Below are 23,232 nucleotides of genomic sequence, written 5' to 3' on the forward strand. Positions count from 1 at the left end.
ACGCGCTGCTAGGCACTTTTTCCAAGCACAGGCTGGAAAGCCTGATGTTCTGCAACTCCAGAGGCTGAGGCAATGGCCACGTGCCTCTGCGTTAATCCAGCCCTGGAGGTGGGTCCCACCCTTCGGCTTCGGGCTCCGGATCTCTGAGGATCAGAGCAGCTAGCTCGGAGGACTGCTGCTCTGGAGATACTCCTTTATCGAGCAGCGAGCATTCCTCTGATAGCAGCGGGGCTGAAGACCACAGGCAGGCAAAGCTGGACGGCAGCCTGGGCTGCCAGGCCCCCTGCCAGCAAGGGCTGCAGATGCAATGCTCGCAGAGGGGATGGATGAGCTCTGAAGAAAGTGCTCATCTGTCTCTCTCCATCTGCTGAAACTGCTTGGCAAAGGAGAGAAGGAATTTAGCACCGCGCTGTCCCGCTATCCCGAAAGGCAAGAGGAAAAAAAAACACAGATAGAAATAAAGGGTAATCAGTAATCATGCCTTTAATAGCTTGTAAATATTTTCTTTTTAAATTCCAGGCAACTAAGATGTACATTTTTTGTGTATATCTGACATCTGAAAAAAATAAAATAAAACAAAAAATGTGACTCTACAATCTGTTCAGTTTCATTTCTTTTCTAAAGCACATAAATTAAAAGTATCAGACACCCCAATATACAACCGCTTTATGAAGGAAAAAGTCTTGTTCTGTTTTTACAGTTCAGTTTCACCTTTTTATCTGAAGCGTTAGCTATAGCTTTAGCTAGATAACTGCCTTACAACAAACAGGAAAACTCAGAACTTAGGCTGTCAAGAAAAACTCAAGAAATTTCCACTCCCTGCTCTCAAACTCCACTTCCCAATAAAGCATCAGAGTAACATTTTCATTTCCCCACTAGAAAACAGAAGACACCCAAAAACCTGTTCAAACACACCTGGGAAACACTGTTTGGACCGCAGAGCTTATTAAACTTAAAATGTGAACAGTGCAATGATTTTCCCTTCTGAAACCTACCACGGAACCCGAATTCACATCTGAATGAACAAGGACAGAAAACACCAGCCACGAAGTAGCCTGAGGTGCCTAGGGCTGCTAAATGGCCGCCTCAACTCGATTTAGGTATCCGATAAATGCTTTGAGAGCATGTGCAGCCCCCGAATGACTCCAGGGGCCATTCAGGTGATTCAGGCTGAGGCCATTTACAATTGGGACCCTTCCTTTCAGCACGCAGATGTAAAAATCTTGGCCAAAGCACTCCCAGCACCGGGAAGCACAAAGGGCCAGCTCGTGAGCCACAGCGGTGCCAGTACTCGGTGGGGTTCGACCACACAGCTCTGGCCACCACACACCGAGACTGGGGACAGACTTCTTGCTGGTTTTAGTAGGAGCAGGATCATTTTATTAGCAATACTGCATGGGCCTTGACAGAAGGAGGGGATGCTCTTGCCTTCCTCCCACTGGGGACTACGCGGTCCATCGGTCTGGCCAGAAACCGGTGGGAACAGCCTGTGCCCTAGCACAAGGTAGATCGTGTACAGGAAAATGGGAAGCTGGCAGAAACCGCTCACTTGGCTGATGTCTTCGTCCACTTCCCTAGCACAGACTGAATAGGAAACCTCTGATCTAGGGTATAGGAAAACTTAAAGATGAAAGAACACAAAAATAAAGCGAAAACGTGACCTTTACTGCTTTTATCTCCTGCTGTTTTGACTAAAGAACAGAATCTATAACTGCAACTAACTCCAGAGACGAATGTACTCTTTCACAGTCTTGTGTGTGTGCAGCACTAAACCAAAGTCACAACTACAGGTGCAAAGGAAGAGCATTAGTCCTCAGAAGACCTACTTTGTGCACTCACCAACAGCTCAAGTTTGCCGATAAAGTTAAGCAAAATAGGTTCATCCTCCTTGAGCACATAGAAATCTGTCAAACCAGCTTCTATTACAAACAGGTTCTAAACTGACATAAATAATTATAGTCTTGATTAAAAATAATATATTATTCTAGGTTTTTTTAATTTTTTTTTAGTTTCCATGTAAAACCCCTATACTCTTGACATCTACGAACAAAGACGAAATAAAAAAAAAAAAACAGGCACTTGTGCCTTCTCAAGCACTATCGTGGTGTTTAAGGGACACGGAGGAACTTAACAGATGAGATTAATGCCTACAGTGGAAAACGAGTGGAGTTCTTCAAGCTGTTGGCTTTTTCAAGTCTCGGATTTGCTTAATCAGGTAGTTCTTCTCATCAGTGAACTGTTCGTCATCCGTCCTTTCTTTCTGGAAATTGCTCAGAAACTCAATTAGCTTGGGTTGGTTTTTCAACAGGATCTCCACGATGGGCTGTGTTTTGTTTGGACTGGCCACAAAAACCTAACATGCAAACAAAACCAGGCACGGCAGGGAGAGAACGAGAGAGAGAGAGGAACAATCAGTCACACACAATATTGCCACAAGTTATTTTCTCACCAGGCAGCTGAGGGCTGGCAGGCAGACTCTGCCGCTGCACACCTTGTCCCAGGGCACGGGGAGAGGAGTTACAAACACGTTGGTTCAACAGCAACCTGAGCAAAGCTATGCCTGCGTGTGGCATCGTTTCCCCTTATTTTTGCTCTTTGTTGATCAAGTATTTGATTGCAAACCCAGCTGCTGAGGGCAGGCTATCAATTCTCAGCCTTTCCTACATGCAACACTTACTACGCATAAATTAATTATCAGGAGAACGGAAAAGCTTTGTGTCAGGTCTGATATCATTTCCATACTAAACCAGGCCTAAAATTAGACTTGCCAGCTTTGTTTTGGTTTGGGAGACACGTCAGAGGCTTCGCTTCCCCCGGCCTAATCCATCCACGGGAGCGTGGAAATTTACAGCAGCAGGAGCAGCAGCGCCGGGGCGCATCCAGCTCCGGAGCAGGGAGGTGATGTGAGGCTCAGATGCTCACCAGTCCCGTGGGCTTACTGGTTTTGTCAAGCAGCAACTTTAAAGGCTAAGCTTAACTGTGCTCTGTTTTTTCCTCTTGTAAAACCTAAAACCTACAGCACCAGCCTTCCAACTGGGCACACAACCCCACATGCTGTTTCTTTAACATTTTCTCTGCCTTACGCAGGAAACTCCAGGCCAGCGGTGATGGGCTCTGCCCAGGGAGCTCAGGATGCTGCAGAGAGCGGGGCTGTGCAGACACCGGGCGGAGGGAACGCATGCGTTGCACCCCCTGGCCACCACAGGAGGAGTTCCCACATCTGGCTTGCGCCGAGGTTACCATGGCTGGTCAAACAAAACACTGTCTGAGCGCTTGTGCAACGACATAAATAACTCAAGTTATTCTCTACCCGACGAGAAGAAATTAAGGATGGACAGGCCTGGAAAACGGCCAGTTTCCCTCCGAGCCTGTTCAAACCAGAATAAAAACAAACATCTGCTGACAGCGCTGAATGGCATTTTGTCCGGCCGAGCGCAGGCGGCACGATCGCTCGGCCCAGCCCCGGGGCTGCTGGCTCCCAACCTGGGGCTCCTCTGCAGGTTTCTCCTCCCTGAGATTTTGGCCACGTGAAAACCCGGGATACATCATGTAATCAGTGCGTTACGTGAGGGGGAACACGCACACACCGTGCTCTGTGTGGCCAGGCTACGGTCCCTGTGAAGGTGGAACATCCCCAGTTATTCAGACCCTTTGCACAGGCCTCCACATCACCTTTCTTTGATTGTCTTGAGCTATCATCTTAAATATATATATATTTATGCCTACTTGCCACCCTAAAAATTCACAACAGTAGCACCCACAGCCCAAACTCTCAAGAGTCCCTTCAGAGCAGCCACCCTACGATAACAGCTTTCCTGCGCGATGCTCCAGTCCTTCAAAATGTAACATCTTGCCAGGGACGCATTTGCCAGCCCGTGGGGTGTTCAATTCCCAGCTCTCGCTACGCTTGATGGACTGTCAATAGCTGATTGTTCTATCGCTGCCTGCTACATTTGAAAGCAACATCCCTTCCCTTGCAAATAACTTTGATATTCTGCTACTGATCCGTTGTTTCCCCCCAGTCTGAGAAATGAAGGGCTCGGGAATGCAAATCTGAATGTACTTGACAGCTTTCCTCTCTGTGCCTTATCTAGGGAATATGAATCTTGAAGTCTCGTGGGTATGACTGCTCGGCTCTGGCTGAGACCGCGGCAGCTCATGCTTTCAGCTCCAGCAGCCCCACGCCTCGGCTCCCCATACACTGACCCGCAGGAGGCCATCGTGCTGACGGGGGCTGGACCTTGTAGGGCTTGGGCTGTGGTCAGCCCCACGCCATCCAGACAAGCTTCCTTTGAGAAAAGCAGCACACGAGCCTGCAGGCCGGGGTGAGGAAAACAACCATTACAGAGCTTTGCTGCAAGGTTTTCATTCTGGAGCTCAGTTCCTCCTCTGCGACCTTTTGGGATGTATTACAGAAGGCCTGATCCTAAAGGGCTGGACATCTTCCTTCAGCGAGTATTAGGCCTCTTTACAAAGATGACTAAAGGCTGACTCTCAAAATCAACAAATCTGCATAATTCTTCTCATAAAAACCTATCTGGTCAGAAAACATAACTGAAAGGTTTTAGTGGTAAACCTAGTACATGCCAGCATTTCGTGCTGGTTCTGCAAGTGGCATTACCATACTAAATAATTAAAGGACCTAGTTTAATAGAAGATATCACATCCTGTTTATCTTCCGGCTCGATTATTTATAGATTATTATCATCCCCTTGCAAAACTGTCAGACTGAAAATCCAAACAAAGATCATCTTGACTGCCAGTCTTGCTCAGTGTCAAAAGGGACTCGTAAAGAGAGAACGTTAAAGGCCCAGAAAATTCCTGAAATGTTATTCAATGCTTCAGCTAAGCAAACAAAGTAAGTTCTGCAAGTATCAGCTACTCAGATCCACGAAGGCCAGGGTTAGGACCACCATAACGTTTTGCGTGTAAAAAAGAGTGCCCCATGTTCACAACTCTCTTTTGTAACTCTCTGTAAACAGAAATCATTACTAATGCTAGCTGGAACATTTTTACTGAAATGAATTTTAACTGCAGCTAAAACACTTCACAGAAAGTCCATTTCACCCATGGTTTTACTATAAAAGATCGTGTGTTCTAGAGTACACTTAATTCTGATATATGAGAGAGAGAGACCCAAAATAAAGAGAGCACTCATATTAAAATTCCAACTCTAAAAATAGCTGTTTCAGCACAGTTCCGTTTTGTGAATATTTTTAAAAGGACTGGAATGAAAATCAACTCTGAAAAAGTTGCCCAAAGTTGCCTCTTGCTCTCTTCTGCATTAAAAGTCATACACTGTTATTTTTTTCTTCCCCAAACAAATACCAAAATCGCTTGATTAGAGAATCTGACCTCGTTTCCTTACAATTAATGACCAGCAATCACCATCCTCTGGGACTCCAGAAGAACAGGGGTTGGATACCCTGGACTGAGTATTTTAAGACTTCAGCTGGGGTCAAGCACAATCTTACCATAGCAGGAAACTGCACACAGAAGTGCCTTATGGTTCACGTTGCTTATACTGTAATGCTTTGCATTTCTTGCCCTACAAACTCTCCAGCTAACAGGCAGAGAGGACACATCCACGCACACTTGGGTTCAGCTTCCTATCAAGAGGAAGCTGTCAGTACGGTCAAATTATCTGAGACCGTTTGCAGAGCGAGAGGTAGCTCTGTAATGTGCATGGAAGAGAACGGAAAAATTAAGCTAAGGTCACAAAACACAGTGTACCCGGTCTATTTTTAGATTTAAACAGTAAAATATATCTTGCTAAATGTCTGCTTAAGAACAAGAAAGTTACATAATCCCAATTCACCACTCCAGGGTGTTTTCCTCAAAATAAGCTAATTGTTTACGTGAAAGCCAAGAGGGCTCGTTATTAGCTTTTACTTGTAAATGCATTAGGTCAAAGGATGACCTGCACTGCGTTCATGTACATCTGAGAGCTGTGCTCTCCCCTTTGGGCTAACTCACAGCAGGCTCCACTGTCACAAATCCACCACAGGAGCTGGGGAGCCCTTCCTAACATGTGGTCCTCGAAGTGTGGATGCTCAAGGCTGAGACCTCTTCACTGAAATCAGGGCAGAGGAGACTGGTGACTGTCAAAGCCCACAGCCCTGAGTCCCCACTGGAACATCTCTGGGGGAGAAGGAAAGAGGTGGGGTGTGTTAGTTTTTCCTAATGATTAAATGCTGGCTAATCCTCATGCGTACACTGTGTGGGACACACAGCTTTACAAAGTACCCTTAGGATGATGCTGCGAGGCAGAAACTCTGTCTTGCTCAGGCAGAAGGAATAGGAGGAGGAAGGTAGGAGGAAGATCAAGCATCTCCTGGGAGGAAAATGGAAGCAGGCACTGCAAGAAGGCACTCTGTTTGTCCTTGATTTCCCACAGAAAGCATCCTGGATGAACAAATGTTCTCAGAGCCCAAAGGGCGTTGTCAGCCACCAAACACTCCTGCAAAATATTTGTGTACATGAGGTGCTCATCATTTTAGTCTCTGTCTTGCAGTTTTGGATCCTCAATAATATGAAATTGCCTCATGAAGCTAAGAGTTATATGCCTTTTGGGGGGTTGGCTAGAGCATGGGGAAAGTTGAAACCTGAATGCTTACAAAACAAGCACTTTTTCATTTCAAATGTGTCTAACTGGTGAAACATCTAAATCAGGTAATTTAAACCCCAATCTTTTGGCAGCTCAGACAGAGCAGCAAGTATCTGCTTCTCAGCAGACCTTTGATTTCAAGTAACTGTGGTTAGTCTGCTGTAATTTCAGCCAGGGCTGTAGAGGTGTTTTGCAAGCACAATTTAAAAATGCAGGCACAGTTTAAAATTTATGAGATTAAAAGCTGAGGACCAGATTCCTCTCCCAGTTACATTAGCACAGAATTATTACAGCTGACAAGAGAATTGGGTTCAGGGACAGTAACCCAGAAAGAGTAGGCAGGCACGCTGCAGAGCAGGGCACAAGAAAAGAGAAATGTTCTCCCCTCTTCTCTTGAATATCTAAGGATTTCCTTTATTAATTCTCCAGAAGTTAGAGTAAAAAGTGAAGTCAGAGGAAAATGCTCTTCTCTGACCTTCTCTACAAAGCTAGTTCACAATAGGATTTCCTATAATATATCCTATATCTCCACTGCCCACCTGGGAGAAGCTGAATGCTTCTAGATCCAGATAACCCATGCCCTCAGTGAGGACCTAACAGAGGAGCTTTGCTGAGCTTCTAGAGTTACTCTGGTGTGCTGCTGCTAGTGATAAACAAACAATCTCCAGCTGATCAGATGCTGCTCTGAGCCTGCAGTTCCCACACAATGAACACTATGCATATGAGGTAGAGTAAGGCACCACTTAAATGCTGCTGATGGGTACTACTGAAAAAAACAGCAACATCCCATGGAGGATAGTATCTGAGGACAGAGTTTGGTGCTGTGAACTGAAGAGACGTAACTTTATCATCATGCACTATTTATTTTGCTGGGCACCTGAAGGCCTCAGCATTACATCCACGTGGTGGTGTTGCAGGTGGTTGAGCAAGGCTGAGCCTACAATACCTACGCTCTAACGGGAAGTGGGACACGGCCTGGTGGTAAAGGAAAAGAAGGAAGGAATGGGAAGGAGCAACATCAACACAGTCGCACAATGGAATCCTTACAAATTATTCAAAATCCTTTCAAATGCTTCTTACAATAAGTAAAATCAGCTGTTCCCAAGGCCCAGGCCATGCCTATCATTAGTACAGAACCATGTGTTTCATACACAGAAAGCTGGCATTTGTTCACAGAGTGGCAAGCAGACCCCAATCCTCTGATCCCTTCCCTCCACAGGCATCTCAAAGGCTGCAAGTGTTTTGAGCCTGACTGCTCTCTTATCTTGGAGCTACAGACCTCCTGATAAGGAGGACGAGGAGGAGAAGTTGCTCACAGTGGTTCAGCTGACGATGGAGGAAGTGAGCAAGGGAACAGCTTACCAAGCTGCTTATTTCAGGGAGGGATTTTTTTTTTATCTTAATCCTCCTTGAGACTCTTTTTTTTTTTTTTTCGGTAAATGAAAAGCATTTTGGAGAAGCTGTACATCCTCTAAACCTCCATGCCAAAGACCTGAAAGCTTTATGCCAAATGAGAGATGGCAGAACTACAGAACTCAACAAGTCACCCTGAATTTGTAGAGGGTAATTAACCTTTCCAGAATAGCATGACTTCTGTTGTGATCTGGTGTCTTTCTTAACCATCTTGGGGAAGACTATCCTCACAGACTCCCCTGTTCAGAAAATTATTAGCAGCTCTATTTGCATAGTTTGAAATTAATACAGTAACTCCAAACTAAAGGTAGTCTTCCACAGCAACAATTCAATTCACGTTCTGATTGACAGCAGAGATCTTTTTTGAGAGGAAAACAGTAAACTATTCACCTGTTAACATTAATCAATGAAAAAGAAGACACTGGTTGGGTCTTGTAATTGTTTAAGACTGTGCTAATGATCAGTGCAAAAGGAAGGAAGGATTAAACTTATTTCAAGCTCAGATCTATCAAATCTTTTTAATACCTTTAAAAGCAAATTTTGTTCACATTGATGCACAGTGCTAGCACTGTCTATTTTTGGTCTTAATGTAAAGTTTTAAGACATTGTGGTTGGTTTTTTTTTTTGGTTGGTTGGTTTTGTTTTTTGGTCGATTGTCTGTTTTTGTTGTTTTAATATACTTACCCAGAATCACATAGTAAAACACCCAAGAGTTCAGGAAAGGACCCTGGATAACATCTAGGAACCGTGTATTTTGGTACCAGTACCATTCACCTCATCTCTGTGAGGGATTACCCTCAACCCAAAGTGAAATGATGCTGCATTAGATCTCACCTGAAGGTGAGACAAAACAGAGGCTGTATGATAGAGAGGTTTTCAATAAAGATGTTCTCAAACAACTGACACAACTGTAAACCCTACCCTTCAGCCTTATTTTTGAGGGATTTCTCTTGCCCTCCTTGAAACACACTTTTATGAGCAGGAAAGAAAGTCTGCCGTCTGTACAGCTCCTGCTGTCTCACCTTGAACACGTGGAATGCTTCAAATTGAATGTTGGGGCTTTTATCTCGCAGCAAGTTCATCATCAGCTTCAGATTCTCTGGTTTACTGATGTATTTTGTCATGATGGCAAAGTTATGTCGGTCCAGAATCAGTTCACCCAGAAGCTATAGAGAAAATTACAAAAAAAAAAATTTAATCAGTTTATCACTTGATTTTTGAAAGCAAAGAAAGCAACAGCATATGTTAATGTTTGTCTTAAGAGTTTTTAATGTCACTACATTAAAAAAAAATTAACTAGACTTGTTATCACGTAGTAAGTTACTTAATGCCCATCTTCCAAACATTACAGAAAAGGTTACCACATACGGACTGAATGTAATAGGAGCTGGTGTGAGCCAGCTGGGACAGAGGCAAGTGTAGTGCAACTGTCCCACAAAGACACCTTTAATTTCACGTAGATTTTACATTAACACATCTATTTCGCCACATCTGCATTCCATGTCAGACTTGGTGCTGCAGTGGCAAGAAGCAATGAAAAAACAGGGACAATGATGTTACTCTCAAGTTCATTTTAACTTATGTTCTGAATTGAAGTACAAACTTGAGGTCAGAGGAAAAATGATGGTGCTTGTTCCATAGGAACAGTCCAATGGCTTCAACAAAGATCCAGGAAATAAAATTCACAGCAAGCTCTTGTATGAAAAGCGTCCCCAAACATTCATTTATTTTTTGTTAGAAATTACATGATTACTTCATTGCCATATATGCATTTAGATATTCTTCATATTATGAATTACAAATTTTCAAGGGAAGCGCTGAAAAATGTTGCTTTACCTTCAAAGATTGTCTCTTTGTTACGTAATTCTCAGAATTAATGAGTTTTTCATAATCCTCAAAGATCTAGAGTAAAAAGAAAATGAATGCAGTCAATTCATGTCCATCCTTCCTTCTCCCCATTTCCTTCTTGTCCTTCCACCCTGGAGGAGCAGCAGAAGCAGCAGCAGTGCCACCCTCTAACACTTCACCGCAATGGCAGGCCAAGCTCTTGTGGCCTTTTTTCTCTGCTTGCTATCATATAGTGAGTTAATGCCCAGTAATACTCATCTGCCAAACGCTACACGGAGCGATACCACATATGGACTGGACGCAACAGAAGGTAGCATGAGCCAGCTCGCACAGAAGTCAGCCAGTGCCTGTACAGCCTTCTTTTACAAGAGAGTGAATCTGCCGCTGGGACGCGTGAGTGTGTTTTACTTTTACTTGCAATTTAATGCGGCACCCCAAAGTGCTGACAGTGCGTCCCATACTGGCATGTGCCAAAAGCTCTTTGTGAGGTGCCACCTGCCTTCAACACCCTCACTCATTGAAGCACTTTGCAGAATGAGGATCACCAGGAGTAGAGTGCATGCTGGCTTTTTGCAGCTGGCAAAAGAAATCTTGTGGTCAAGAAGACTGAGCAGCCGTGCTACTGTATATGTTCATCGACCAAACAAGCGAAATAAACCCAACGCTGTCCAAGAATCATCGAAAAAAATCCTAATGCCCACTATTTATACTTCAAATTTTGTTCCACTGTAGTCCTTCAGTACTAACAGAGGAAAGATGAGCAGAAACACTAACTTTGCTCCAGTTAAGCTACATTTGTGACTCAGCGATAATCAGCCTGATCTTTATTTAACCTCCTTGGTAACTCTAGAATGAAGGAAATAGTCATCGGCCTTTTCACTTTGGCAATGAAATAAAGAATAGCTAAGGTAACACAAGAACATAACCTGTAGTCTCATTCCATTATCCGTATCAGACTAATTTCCATTGATTTCAGTGGAATTTTTTTGACTGAAATTTGATTCAAAACAGAGTCAAAAAGTCAAAGTGAAAAATGGCAACAAACCAAGGGACTGATTGATTTAGGATGGTAAGGAGAATAGTGACATCTCTGTCTCCCACTTAGGTGCATATAATTTTCAGTAACGCTAAAACTTCTTGCAGTAACTCTTCTCCTCTGTCCCAGAGTATTACAAGTCACACTGTCATGGCCCTATCAATGCTGGAATACCACAAAACTGTTTAAAAATGTGAACACTTTTCCCCATGGTCTATCTAAATACTGTTTGCGGTTCCATTCACCTATGAGGAGATACAGTACAGAGATGAATAATACTTGTTTTTAAACTTCGAGTTCTCCTGAAAACTTGGCACCCGTCCCCCGTGGATGTGAGCAGTGCGGATACCTGTATTTCAAACACCACATTTAGTAAAAGCAATGCTTAGTTTTGCAGTCCTGCATGACTATTTTATGTGGAGCATGAAATCCTCCACTACTGAAAGCACACTTCTTCTAGCTAAGCATGAAGAGATATTATAAAGTTCTTCTGTCATTTGTACTTACTGTATCGTAGTTTTGTTCCAGAAATTCTGCTACCAGTAACTTGTGTCTTGTTAACAGGTCCTGGAGAAGAGCAGAGAAAGGTTCCCTTAGAGAGTTTGCCCATTCAATTTTCCCTTTTTTCTCTAATACATTTTAGTATTTTTTTTTAGCACTTCATCTTTTAGAAGATATTTCCAACATGATTTCCATAAACAAAAAACATTTAAAGATGATACCGCATGGAATTCAGTTGTGTGTTTATTAGCATTTTAATGAGAATTCATTCAGTGCAGAATCAACATAACAGAATCAACATAAAGCTATTCCAAAGCTCTTTATATTCCTTCTTCCTCCCACATTTTAGCCTTACTTTTTCTGGTCATTGTGCACAGTACTTACAATAAACTGGGGTGAGGGAAAGGAGGAAAGCAAAACAACCCTTTACGGAGGGATCAGCTTTGGTCGCACAACCAAAAGGGATCTCCATTCTGCCCCACAACTGGAAGATTATGATAAGTTTTATCGATTGCTACTGCTCATGTCCATCGAACGCAACAAGGCAGTCTCAAATTCAACCACTGGATATATACACTTACTTATTTAAAACCTACAAGTTAGGCACAAATCTAAGCTAGCAACCCAGGTTCCCTCCACACCCACTCCATCCCCAAAACAGGGGGTCTTAGGTCTGTTTTTCTGCCTAAGGTGGGCTTTCCAACACAAGCAGCAGCAGAGACCTTTTAGGCAGCTGAAGTTGCACAGCAGGCATCCCATCCTAAAAGGTGGGTAACCAATTCAGATTTAAATTGGAGCAACCTCTCTCTCAGAATGGGAATGCTGGTGCTCGGCAGCAGAGATGCAGATGTTCAGCTCCAGGAGAAATCAAGTCTCTTTACTGCATGAATAGCTATAACTGAAGTGGCCAGTTTGAGGCATTTAAGTTTAATTTGTATCTTATTTCCTCTTTTAAAACATAACACTGATGACAATAAATGCCTGATGAGGTCCATTCAAGTCGCTATTTTTTCAGTGAATCACTTTCTGGTATCTTTTTCATCATCTTTTCCTTGGTTTCCTTAACCACAGTCAGAGACCTAAACAGCATTGTTGAAGTACATGCACCGCCACATCCTCTACAGCATCACAAATAAAATTAATTCTTTACATACTAATCCTTCAATTTATTTTTACCATAAATTGTAAAAGGAAAGCAGGGTGCTACAAAATGCAGTACATTACGTTTTAATACAGTCCTTTATTTAGCAGGATTGCAACGATACCAGTTTAAAAGGCTGAGCATAACAAATGTAATTCACAAGCTTTGATGCAGGGCACTTAGGAGGCAAGTACAACATTTTTTCAATAGGGGGCACAAATGGAATATAATCCAAAGTGAGTTTTTCACAGAAAATCACAAGACAGTGTGGAGCAGCAGTATTCCATCAGCACTCTTTCCACCCTCTCCTGGTACCCTCCACAGCTGACTCTCTAAATACAAACTTTTTTCCTCTGCATTTTTAGCAGCTCTGTTTCCCCTCTGCTGTGCACCTGGCTGAATTTAATTAAGAAGTACCTCTCAAGTTCATCAAAAATTCCAATACTTTCCTACTATAAATATCCTCAAACTTTAATGCACATTTAATTAAACCCTCCTCTGGTGCATAGACTATCCAAGACTTTCAGCTCTCAACCAGACACCCTGGTGGCAACACTGCAAACCCAAAACAGGGGAAGCAGAACTGAAAACACAGAGTTCAGTAATCCAGCCAGTAAGCAACCACAGACAGCACTTATTTATATGGTATTAGAAATGAGGTAGTTCCACATCTCATGATTCAATTGCTTCCATATCACTTCTTGCTGTTCCAGCTATTTTAGAGTAATAGTCAGATAGAAGATGAAATGAACAGCTGGTTTATTTCCAGAACTGGCCATGTATCAGGTGCTAAAACGTAGTTTTAAAAAAATGCAGTTTTATAGATTGCCCCAAGCATTTTAAGAGGTGATTTCTCACCTATGAACTGCCCTCTTACTCCTCTCTTTCCAATGCACGTGAGGATGTAGAATCCTATTTTTAAATCCTGCTAAAAATACACTTGGATCACAGTGGACAGAAATAAGTTCCACAGCTGTAGATCCATGAAGGTCAATCAATCCCTCTCGCCTTGGGAGGGTCACAGCAGCCTGTAGCCCCTGTTGCAGCTGAAGCGGCCCATGTCTACATCCTACCTCCTGGTTGGGGTAAAAACCATCCCCATCACTCAAACACATGTTCTGCTGTCATGCTCAGAGCAGGACCTGGGCAAAAGATGCAAATCTCTCCTGTCAGGCTGGGAACAGAGTCCAAGAATACTTTTTCTGACGAGAGACAAACACTCTTCCAAAGATAGGGTAAAACTCCAGAAATAGAGGATTTAAATAGTTCAGTTATGGTTCAGCTTTTTTTCTTTTACAGTCCTATACACATATTTTTACTTGTCCAGATTTCTTTGCTACTTCCGCTTTCATAACATTTACCAAATGAACACAACGGCAGCACAACCTAAAACAATTGAAAGACACTGCTATTGATTAATGGGTGGTTTGAATTTTTAATCCTGATCAACTCATTACTTAAGAATGCAACACTATCTCCATTCTGCAAATCTCTACCCCATTCAATAGGTAAGTGAAAACTGAGGCCAGGTCTCAGTTATGTGTTAAATTGCTGAGCTAACATTTCTTACAGTTATTCCCAAGATCTATCTAATCATATTTCTAATTAGCTCTGAGAATAAAGAATGAACAACTCGTTTCTATGACAGCAAAGAACCCAATGATAGAGGGGGGGAAAAAAAGAAAAAAAAAAAAAGGAGGAGTTAGATCTATATTTAGATGATTCTTTACCTGAAAAGAATTTTCCCATTTAAGTTATTTTTCAGAAATAAACCAGTCTTCCCTGTATATTTTGGCTCAACAAGTACACTAGCACCTTGCAGGAAACACGATGGTCACATACAAATTCCAAGAAATTTGGCAAGCTTCACCCAACTTCATTTTTAGTACAAAACACAGACTCTGTAAAGAGCGTAGGCCACCTGGATCCCAGCATTCAATCCTGCAGCAATGGGCAAATCCTACCTACTGCTTTTGGGCCACTTCTGCTGCACTGAAGGGACCAACAGAGCATCACCAACAGCCACAGACTTACCAGGAGGCCAAAGCAGGAAATGGCAGCTGGCCCTTTCTAGCTTTCCCTCATGTTCTCCATCACAATTAAGCTTATTTGTCACTTGGAGATAGGAAGGTGGCAAAGTTTTAATGGTGACTAGAAGTTTCGTGACATTTCTCCTTTGATCTACCTTTCAAAATGTTCAACGTTACCAGTCTCAAATCAAAAGACAAAAGTCCCTGCGCCACCACACAAAACTAGGGCCACTGTAATGTCAAGCAAGCACCTTTGCAGTGCTTGTACCTAACACATCTTAGCAGTATGGTCCTTACACTGTACCACGGGCCACAAGTGTAAGCATGCAGACATGTAAAAATAATCAGGGGCACAGCATTAGTCTAAACAAAGTGCCAGACTCAGAAGGCTCAGCGAAAATTACAGGATTTCAAAAGTGAATTAAATGATTCCTTCTATTTACTGTTTGTGGTTATGATGGGCAGTGGTTTTATTTGTGGGGAAGGTTAGAAAGAGAAGAAAGGTTATGTGGTCTACAATAACTGCACATAATGAATGATTAATTTGAGCTTTAAATGGTTGTATTAAAGGCCTTAGGGTATCAAGATGAAGAACATCAGTGAAACGTAAATCTGCACTGAATTAAAGTCTTTGCAGACTTGATCGCTGCTGTGACTCCTTTTACAAACTGACCAAGGACTAATTATATCTTTTACTGAACAATACAAAAGCCAGTTCAAATGCTTAAATATAGTATTCAATGATCAGTACTGATGGAATGCCATTTTTGACTCAATACTAACGTGCAGGTATCAAATAACTTACCTTGAATGTAGCAAAGGCATCAGAAGCTATATCAAACGTCGACATTTCCACATATTTGAAAAAGTCTCTGAATTGTTCCGAAAAAAGTATGATTTTGGCCAATGGTTCATGTCGGATACACTCTCTCAGCATAATTCCACAGCGTAAGGCAATGTTTGGGGATTCGTATCTGGAGAACGGAAGGAAACAAAAAAGATCAAACCATAAAAGACCAAAAACAGATAGACAATTTTATAGCAATAGGGAAATTTGTAGCATATGAAATATGTGCCAGAGAGGGCCCAGCACATGCACAGTGTGTCCCTCAACCAGGGCAGCTTCAGGACTACAGCTCATAATGCCAGAGCTGCCAGCGTTTCCCACTCCTAACCTCTGTCTTTACAAGCCAACGCACATTTCAGTATAACTGTGCATTACACCTCCTCTCTGTGAAGACTGTAGGGAGTGCGTAAGGTTTCAACAGAATTCCTTCAGCCTTCTTTCATTTATGAGAAAGCAAAGCCCATACGGTACAATAATTTCCCTTTTCAGATGTAATTCTGAGCTTCTCAGTTTATCCAAGAAAAATACAGCACCTCATGGCCACCCAGCAACTCCCACTCTTCTAGAGAACATCACTCTCAAATATTAATGCCTAATGAGGAAGGTAGGAAGAGTTTAACCTGGCAGTCTACATATGATTAAGCTTTTTGTAGCTCTGAAGATCTTTCCTGCAGTTGGGGAGGAATTCTGCTCAATCCCCCCCTCTGCAGAGACAAAGGGTTTGTTCAGGAGTTGAATATTTGTTCCTCAAGTTACAATCCCATTACGGCACAGGCAATGTCACAGATAGGAGCCAGCACACTTCGCAGTCTTGGGAAGGGAGGCAGAGGGGAGGGAATTCAGATAACCTTCTATTTCTATAAAGTCTTGATGTCTTTAATGTTGGAGTTAATCTGAAACAAAGCTGTTAGAAACACAATTTGGAAGAAGGAAAAAAAAAAAAGCAATCTAACAGTCAGGAAGGACTTGAAGTGAACTTCTTCCAACAATATTCAGTCATGTGAAAGTGATGAAGTCCAAGGGGACAGAAAGCACACACTGTTTCAATAAGCTGGCTATACTATATCAGAACTGTGTATTATCACCCAGAGCTTATCAGCATCATTTTTCCTTTTCACAATTAATTCCTAGCACTAGGCCAAAAAAAAAAAAAAAGACAAAATGCCATCTGTGCTGTAAGTGAGTGGGCCCTCAAATTTACCACCAGCATGCAATTTAAAAGAATTTTAGTGTTTTGAGAGCATACCAGAGCTGCATACTTCAACCTGATGTCAACAATAGTTGGCTTAATGAAAAATGAACCACTATTCCAAAAAGGCAAATGAAACTTCCCACCCTCACAAGTAAATGCATGCAGTCAAGCCCCTGTTTGTTTCCTTTTGGGGAGCATTTGCAACCATGAACTTAAAAGCCTTTAGCCAACAGACGTGCCGCTTTCTGTTAAGGTACACCTCTCCTCTACTCCATTAACAAGAATACTAATTTTCAAGCAGAAAGAGGCGGAGCTACTCCTAGGAGAGCAGCCAGGAAAATATTTAATACTTGGCTAAGGAATATTTTGTTTGGAATAAAAGCAAATTACATTGTTTCCAGCACAATAACTTCTTAAAACACAAGCATCAACAGAATCATTCTTAGTCAAATGCTCCATTATCTAGAGCTGGGTTATGGACCTTTGACTGTTCACATAAGCGAGGGAAGTTGGGTTTGGCTCCTGGAGTATGCCTGGAAGAAGTTTATAGGCTGCCCAGTCATAACCAGTACGTTATCTGCACCCACATTTACATGCAAGCCATCAGGCAAGAATGATGGAGACGTGTTTCACAATCTCTTCTAATGAGCAATTATTACTCTATGCAGAAAAAAAAATAGAGTTCTGTTATGATTAACTAACAACCTAAAGAAACACCCACATACTGACCACTGGGGACAACCAGAAAGGGAAATAATAGACTTGAGACATTTCAAAACATTTATTGTGGAGGCTAAAAGAGGCATGACCGAGAGCAGAGATGCATCGTGGAGCAAAGAGAATTCTACTTATGTGGCTAGTGCAGAAGATGGTACAAGATATGGATGCATGGGAAGGAGATTACAAGGACATCAAGCCTGGAAGACAGAAGGTCTTGACAGACAGACATACTCTGATCTTCTTTTACACTAACTTCTGTGGCTTGAGTTTATCTTAAAAGGAATTCTGCAACTTCAGAAAACATACTATTAAAGCTTTACCTGCACTATGATATGAAGAGATCAACACAGATCTGGGCAGTGACTGAGCACTTTAGAGATCACATGCATCGTAATATATATATTCACAAAAGATCTTATAAATGCATAACTCATGAGAAATGATGAAAACAGTGCCACAAACTTCAAGTCTGCTGTAGTCACTGTACTAGAAAGGGAAAATATTTTAAATTATAAAGGACGAAATTATTTCTGGGCTAATGCAATATGCTTACACCAGAGAAAGGCTTGGCTCAAATTTGGTCCGAATATATCAGACACTCTATATACCAAACATTGTATTCATCTAAAATCCTATTCATACACAGAGCCTGCTCATAGAGAAGATACCATAAAAGCAAGTATTCATGCAGCAGCAAAATCAATTCACTTACAAAAACAAAAAAACAGTAGTAAGTAGTGAACTATGTGCTACGTGTTTTTTCTGAAACTGAGAATGTAGGAGGGAGTAGCCAACAAGTAAAACGAAGCCTAAAAGGTAGGAACAATTATCTCAAACTGGCAGTGCCACTGGAGGATTAGGCAGGAAATACTGGGAGGGAGCCCTGATTCAGGATCCTTCCCACTCAACAGAGCTCACATTATGCAATGAAAAAGCAACCTTTTGTTGATACTGTTGGGAACTGACTGTCAGGGGGCAGAGGAAATTTTGCATCCAATACAAGTAAAACAATGACAAGCCTTCACAATAGTCCCGGGCTGTTTCTTTTACGGTCATGGTTGAAAATTTTTTTTTTCTCTAAATAATGTCATATAACAAACACTAAAAGGTACAAGCGAGCCAAATCCACTTTCCTTTAAGTAGATTTCAGTTTCATATATATTCACCTAGTACTAAATAAATATGAAAACATGTCCTCAAGTCACATTTTCAAGTGGGGGTGTTTACCTCTAAGTACTCACAATTCACTGGGCACAAGCACCACGCACTGCCTGCACTCAGCAAGCTGCTTGTAAGGGAACCTACCCTTACTTTAGGTATGTATTTGAAGTACTGTTTTTTCAGGCAGCCCTGGCAGTGGACCTGTGTGGGTTAGGTAAGGCAGCAGGGTATTTGACATCATCACACAGCAACTTTTCAGATACCATTAGTGCTCAGTGACCATCTTCTGGAGTACTGCTGAAGAATTCAATTGCACTTTCATAGGAAAAACTTGTAAAATGGCAATTCTGATACAGTGCAGTATGTGCACTGTGGAGAGATGGCCAAGACATCAGAAACAAGGAGCCAGAGACCCAAACTAACATGGACACGCTGCAGCACCCATCTCAGAAAAGCACGTAACTGATGCCACTAAAATACATCCACTGGCTCAGGTCACCTACAGTGACATGTCCATCAGCAGCACATACACATAACATGAAATTTTTACTATCAATTTAATATTCCTGGTTGCTACAGATGCCAAAGAATATCTGGGACGTGATCCAAAAATATTTTCTAACTTTAAATAAAGCCAAGACATATGGCAGAGATGCACACGCAATGTGCAAAAACAAAATGAGTGAAAAGGAGAGAAGGAAATCTAAAAGTCAGGAAAGGGAAGAAAATGATTGCATCTATATATGAAATTGAAAACAGCTGTACAACTTAACAATGACTGAGAGAATTATCATCACTGTTCTGAAATAATTAGTTTGAGGTTCATATAAATGTTGAATTTTAATGAACAAATGAAAACAAAATCCATTTAACTGGCTTACTGGCTTCCTTTCCAAAGACGCTGGTGCTTAGTAACACAAAACAAGTCAGAGTTTCAAAATTAAAGCACAATCACAATGAATCATGATACTTGTAAGAGCAAGACCTAGGTCAGAAGAGCGACCTGCCCTGGTTCCCCACCACCCTGCTGGTGGGAAGAGCAGCGGGTCCAGCCTAGGACCTCTGGTTATCAGAGCAAAACACAAGTTTTGACACCACATTCAGTGACAGGCTCGGACTTCTTTAAATCCCTGGTAGAAATTAGTTCGCTCGATTACTTTTCTTTTCCTGCTCAGCTGCGCTGGAACGTCGCCAGTTTTGAGGCAAATAGCTGGTTTAGAGGAATCAGGCTCCAGACGTGCCTATTTCCCCCGACTCCGAGGGAGGCCGGGATCACTCACTCAGGTCTGTCCTTGGCAGAGGGGAAGGCTGGCTGGAAGGGATTTTACCCCTGGGGCTGCATTCTTGTTATGCACAAATCTTTGATAGGGCTTAAATATTTTCCTAACACCAATTGCAGAGTGAACGGTTAAAATGCCAATCTAAAGCCTCAAGAGCAAGAAACACATTAAAAAAAAATGCATATTCTTGTAAGTACCATTAGTTTAAAAGGCCTATACAATATTTTTCAAACGGTTGTTACTAGTATAACCAGGTAACTGCTATGAGAGTCCACGTTGTTTCATACTGGTCAGCTAATGAATGCACTTATTTCAACATTAGCTCTTTAATCCCAATGACATATATTCTTCTTTCCTTAGAGAAAAATAAACAAAATCCTAAGGCCAAAAGAAAACCACAGAAAACAGTAGACTAAGTGTTGGAAAAGCAAAGATTCTTGCTAAATGGGAGGCACTTTTGGCCAAGCAAAGGGGACAGAAACCTCAAGAGTTTAAGGCCAACAGTTGTGCATTCCTGAACGCAACTACGGCTGATGTCTTCTCCACGCTTCTCCCCCTCCCTGCCCAGCTTACCTTGGGAAACACTGGCTGAGCACTTATTCCCTCATAGGTTAAAATTACAAAAAAAAAAAAAAAAGATTTACTACTGAAAGACATGGAGTTCATTACTGACTTAATTTAAAGTTGAAATTCACATGTGGCTACAAGCGTTTGAGAAGTCTGTCCCACAGACACAACTATTCTTTTCATGCATTTTTGCTTCTCTGTGTTCTGCCACATGGTGGTCCAGCATTTGACTGCAGTTATTTATAGGGAGCAGTATAACTCCCCTCCTGCAACGCAAAAGGGTCTGAATGAAATTCAGCAGTTGTCAACAATACTACATAAGAGTTCAGGGCAAGAACTGAAGTCACATGTCACATGGTGAGCAGTCAAAAACAAGCAGCACATAATTAGTCCAACATGACGTTTGGTGAAGAAATAATGGCTAAATAAAATAATCCAGTTATTAAAAAGTGTACATTCATGTAGAAAGAAAGTCAATATAAAAGAAACAAAAGAAATCTGGAACAAAGTTTGAAAATCCTTTTTAAAAAATAAAAATAAAAGTGAGACAGTAGATCAATTGCAATGCCAGTAAGTTCCAGGCAATGCTCTTTAGTGAAAATCAAAGTCAAATTAAAGCACCCACCCTTTTAGGAGCATGAATAGGATATGTGGATGGGCGCTAATGTATTCCACAGTAGGGCTGCGTGTGCCAATTTGTCTTCTCAAGATGTTGTTAAATATCTGGGAAACGTCCTTTTTGCCCTGTTAAAGAAGCAAAACATATCTTCAACTGTAAAAGCATGAGTAAATGACCATTCACTATAATATCCATTTAAAGCGGAAATGAAATTTAAAACAAAAACAAGTCTGTCTCCTTTTGGGGCTCTCCATAGTCCCACCACGTCACACTTGCTCTTTCCTCTATGCCATAAGAAGGTTTCCTCCCTTGGGTGGCTCTGAAGACTACCGATCCCACACACACCCATTTATACCTTTTTTTTTTTTCTTCTCTAGATGAAGATGTGTACCCTCTTTATTCTGTTGAGCAACTCCCTGGCTAACACACAGACCCAACATTAAAGTACTAAACAACATTAACTAACAACATTAAAGTACTAAAGAAACAAACAACAACCCTGAGCCAAACGTGCTTTTGCAGCGTGTATTATTGCTCCCATAGCCTCCAAATTTAAGTTGTCAAGCTAGAAACAAGTACAACAAAACACAGCCTAGCTTTATAAAGCTAGGGCTTTTCATTATTTGGATGTCATCAATGCAAATGTGATTGCAATCTTGAAAAATCAGGGTTAAATTTAAAACTGTACCCCTTATTTCATCATGAAGAATGAAATAATTACTGTGTCACATACATGTCCCAGCTTCAGTCACAAGTAATACGGGAAGGATCCTTAACTTTGTCCTAAATTTCTCCTCCATCTAGGCCTACACACATCTGTACAATCATCTTTTGTCTTTGCATACTTCCCCGTGCAGATAACTTTTCGGAAGGCCCTTCCAGATTATGCTCTATTCAGCTACAGAGCTTGCCAATGCATCTTGCTTTGTAAGTCCTCTTCCTCCCCACCGCTTTCTCCCCTGGCCGCAGGAGACAAATTGATGGGTGCAATTAATAGAGGGGAGAGACCGCCGCACTAATGGCCAGTAACCAAGGCACTGAGTCAACAGCAGGTCACTATGCACAGGGCGAGCTCAAGCAAAAGGTTGCTTATAATCTCGACATGCTCATTGATCTGCCTTGAGAGGACAAACATTCCTTGGCGAAGAAATTATTGAACGCTCTAAGCCAAGGCGCAGACAGTTTCACACAGAGAGAAATTCCCTGGTTTCACCTCTGCAAATAAATCACTGCTGAGAAACACAAAATATTCTGCTTTCCTACTCGTTCCAACCCAGCTGGCCTGGGGACTCAGGGACTCGGGGAATTAAATATGAGGATCAAATCAGTCCAGGCCAATCCACCTGCCTTTGTCTGCAGCACTTTTGACCTCTGGACGTTCTCTTAATTAAGCTAATTCTTTATAAAGATGCCCCATTCTCCCTATCTTTACAACACCCATAACATATGTCTGGAATCCTGTGATCCCCAGCGGCTTCAGCAGTTACTCCAAAATGAAAGCAATCCAGAAAGAGAAGAGCTGTCGAAAGGGGAGAGATAAAAATGTCCCCAAATTGAGTGATTCTTTCTGCTATGCCAAATTTTATACTAGTTACTTAATACTAGGTGTACTACAGCATTATATCCCATAGCAGCATATTTTCCAGAGACCAGTGATCAGGAAAGAAGCTGGTCTCTCTGAGTTCTTCTCAGGAAAACAGAGGCAGATAGAAGGAAACCAAGGCAGACTTCCCTCACCATCAGACAGACATCCATAAAAATTGTAGGAATACTTTTGCAATGCTTCTCACTTGGATCTGCAATTCGAGTTTGCCTTAAAATGAAATACATATGACAACTGAAGCACAAGATAAGGCAGCATGAAGAGCACGATAGCTAGACAAGAACAAACAAACGAAGAAAAACCTCAGAAGATGCCGTCACATGAATAACAAGTTGCATAATACCTATACTGCAGTTTAGCTTCCATCTCAAGATAAAGTGAGAGAAATCGTCCAATGTTGCCAGTCCTGGGCTTGTGGCTATTTACTGCCTTTTTTATGGGCCTTACAGCTTGTGAACCATTAGGCTTATATGCAGTTAGTAACATCTCTGTTTGTTTGTGGTTTGTTGGTTATTTTTTTAATAGACTTCTTTGGAATGCACCTTTGCCTCAGCTCTTCAAAGTTCAACAATAAATTCCGTGTTCTAAATTTGCAAAAATCTATCCAGTCTGTTCTTGATTCTGGGCTCCTGCTCAAACCCAACCTTAGTGCTTCTTAACAGTATTA

At 41.8% G+C, this 23,232-nt stretch overlaps 1 protein-coding gene across 8 annotated transcripts in view; it reads right to left on the bottom strand.

The window, feature by feature from the left end:
• Positions 1–458: 458 nt before the first annotated feature.
• The window catches only part of CAB39L (calcium binding protein 39 like), a 62,991-nt gene continuing 40,217 nt past the window's right edge, over positions 459–23,232 (bottom strand). For all 8 annotated transcript variants that reach the window (XM_080607950.1, XM_080607953.1, XM_080607951.1 and 5 more), the window contains 6 exons: positions 20,969–21,087; positions 15,382–15,550; positions 11,412–11,471; positions 9,857–9,922; positions 9,043–9,186; positions 459–2,353 (listed from right to left, as the gene is read on the bottom strand). In XM_080607950.1, coding sequence (XP_080464076.1) covers positions 2,174–2,353; positions 9,043–9,186; positions 9,857–9,922; positions 11,412–11,471; positions 15,382–15,550; positions 20,969–21,087 — 738 coding nt within the window. In that variant the 3' untranslated portion in view covers positions 459–2,173. The remainder of the gene's footprint in view (positions 2,354–9,042; positions 9,187–9,856; positions 9,923–11,411; positions 11,472–15,381; positions 15,551–20,968; positions 21,088–23,232) is intronic.

The sequence above is a fragment of the Anser brachyrhynchus genome, assembly GCF_964034855.1.
Source record: "Anser brachyrhynchus genome assembly, chromosome: 1".
Classification (NCBI taxonomy): Eukaryota; Metazoa; Chordata; class Aves; order Anseriformes; family Anatidae; genus Anser; species Anser brachyrhynchus.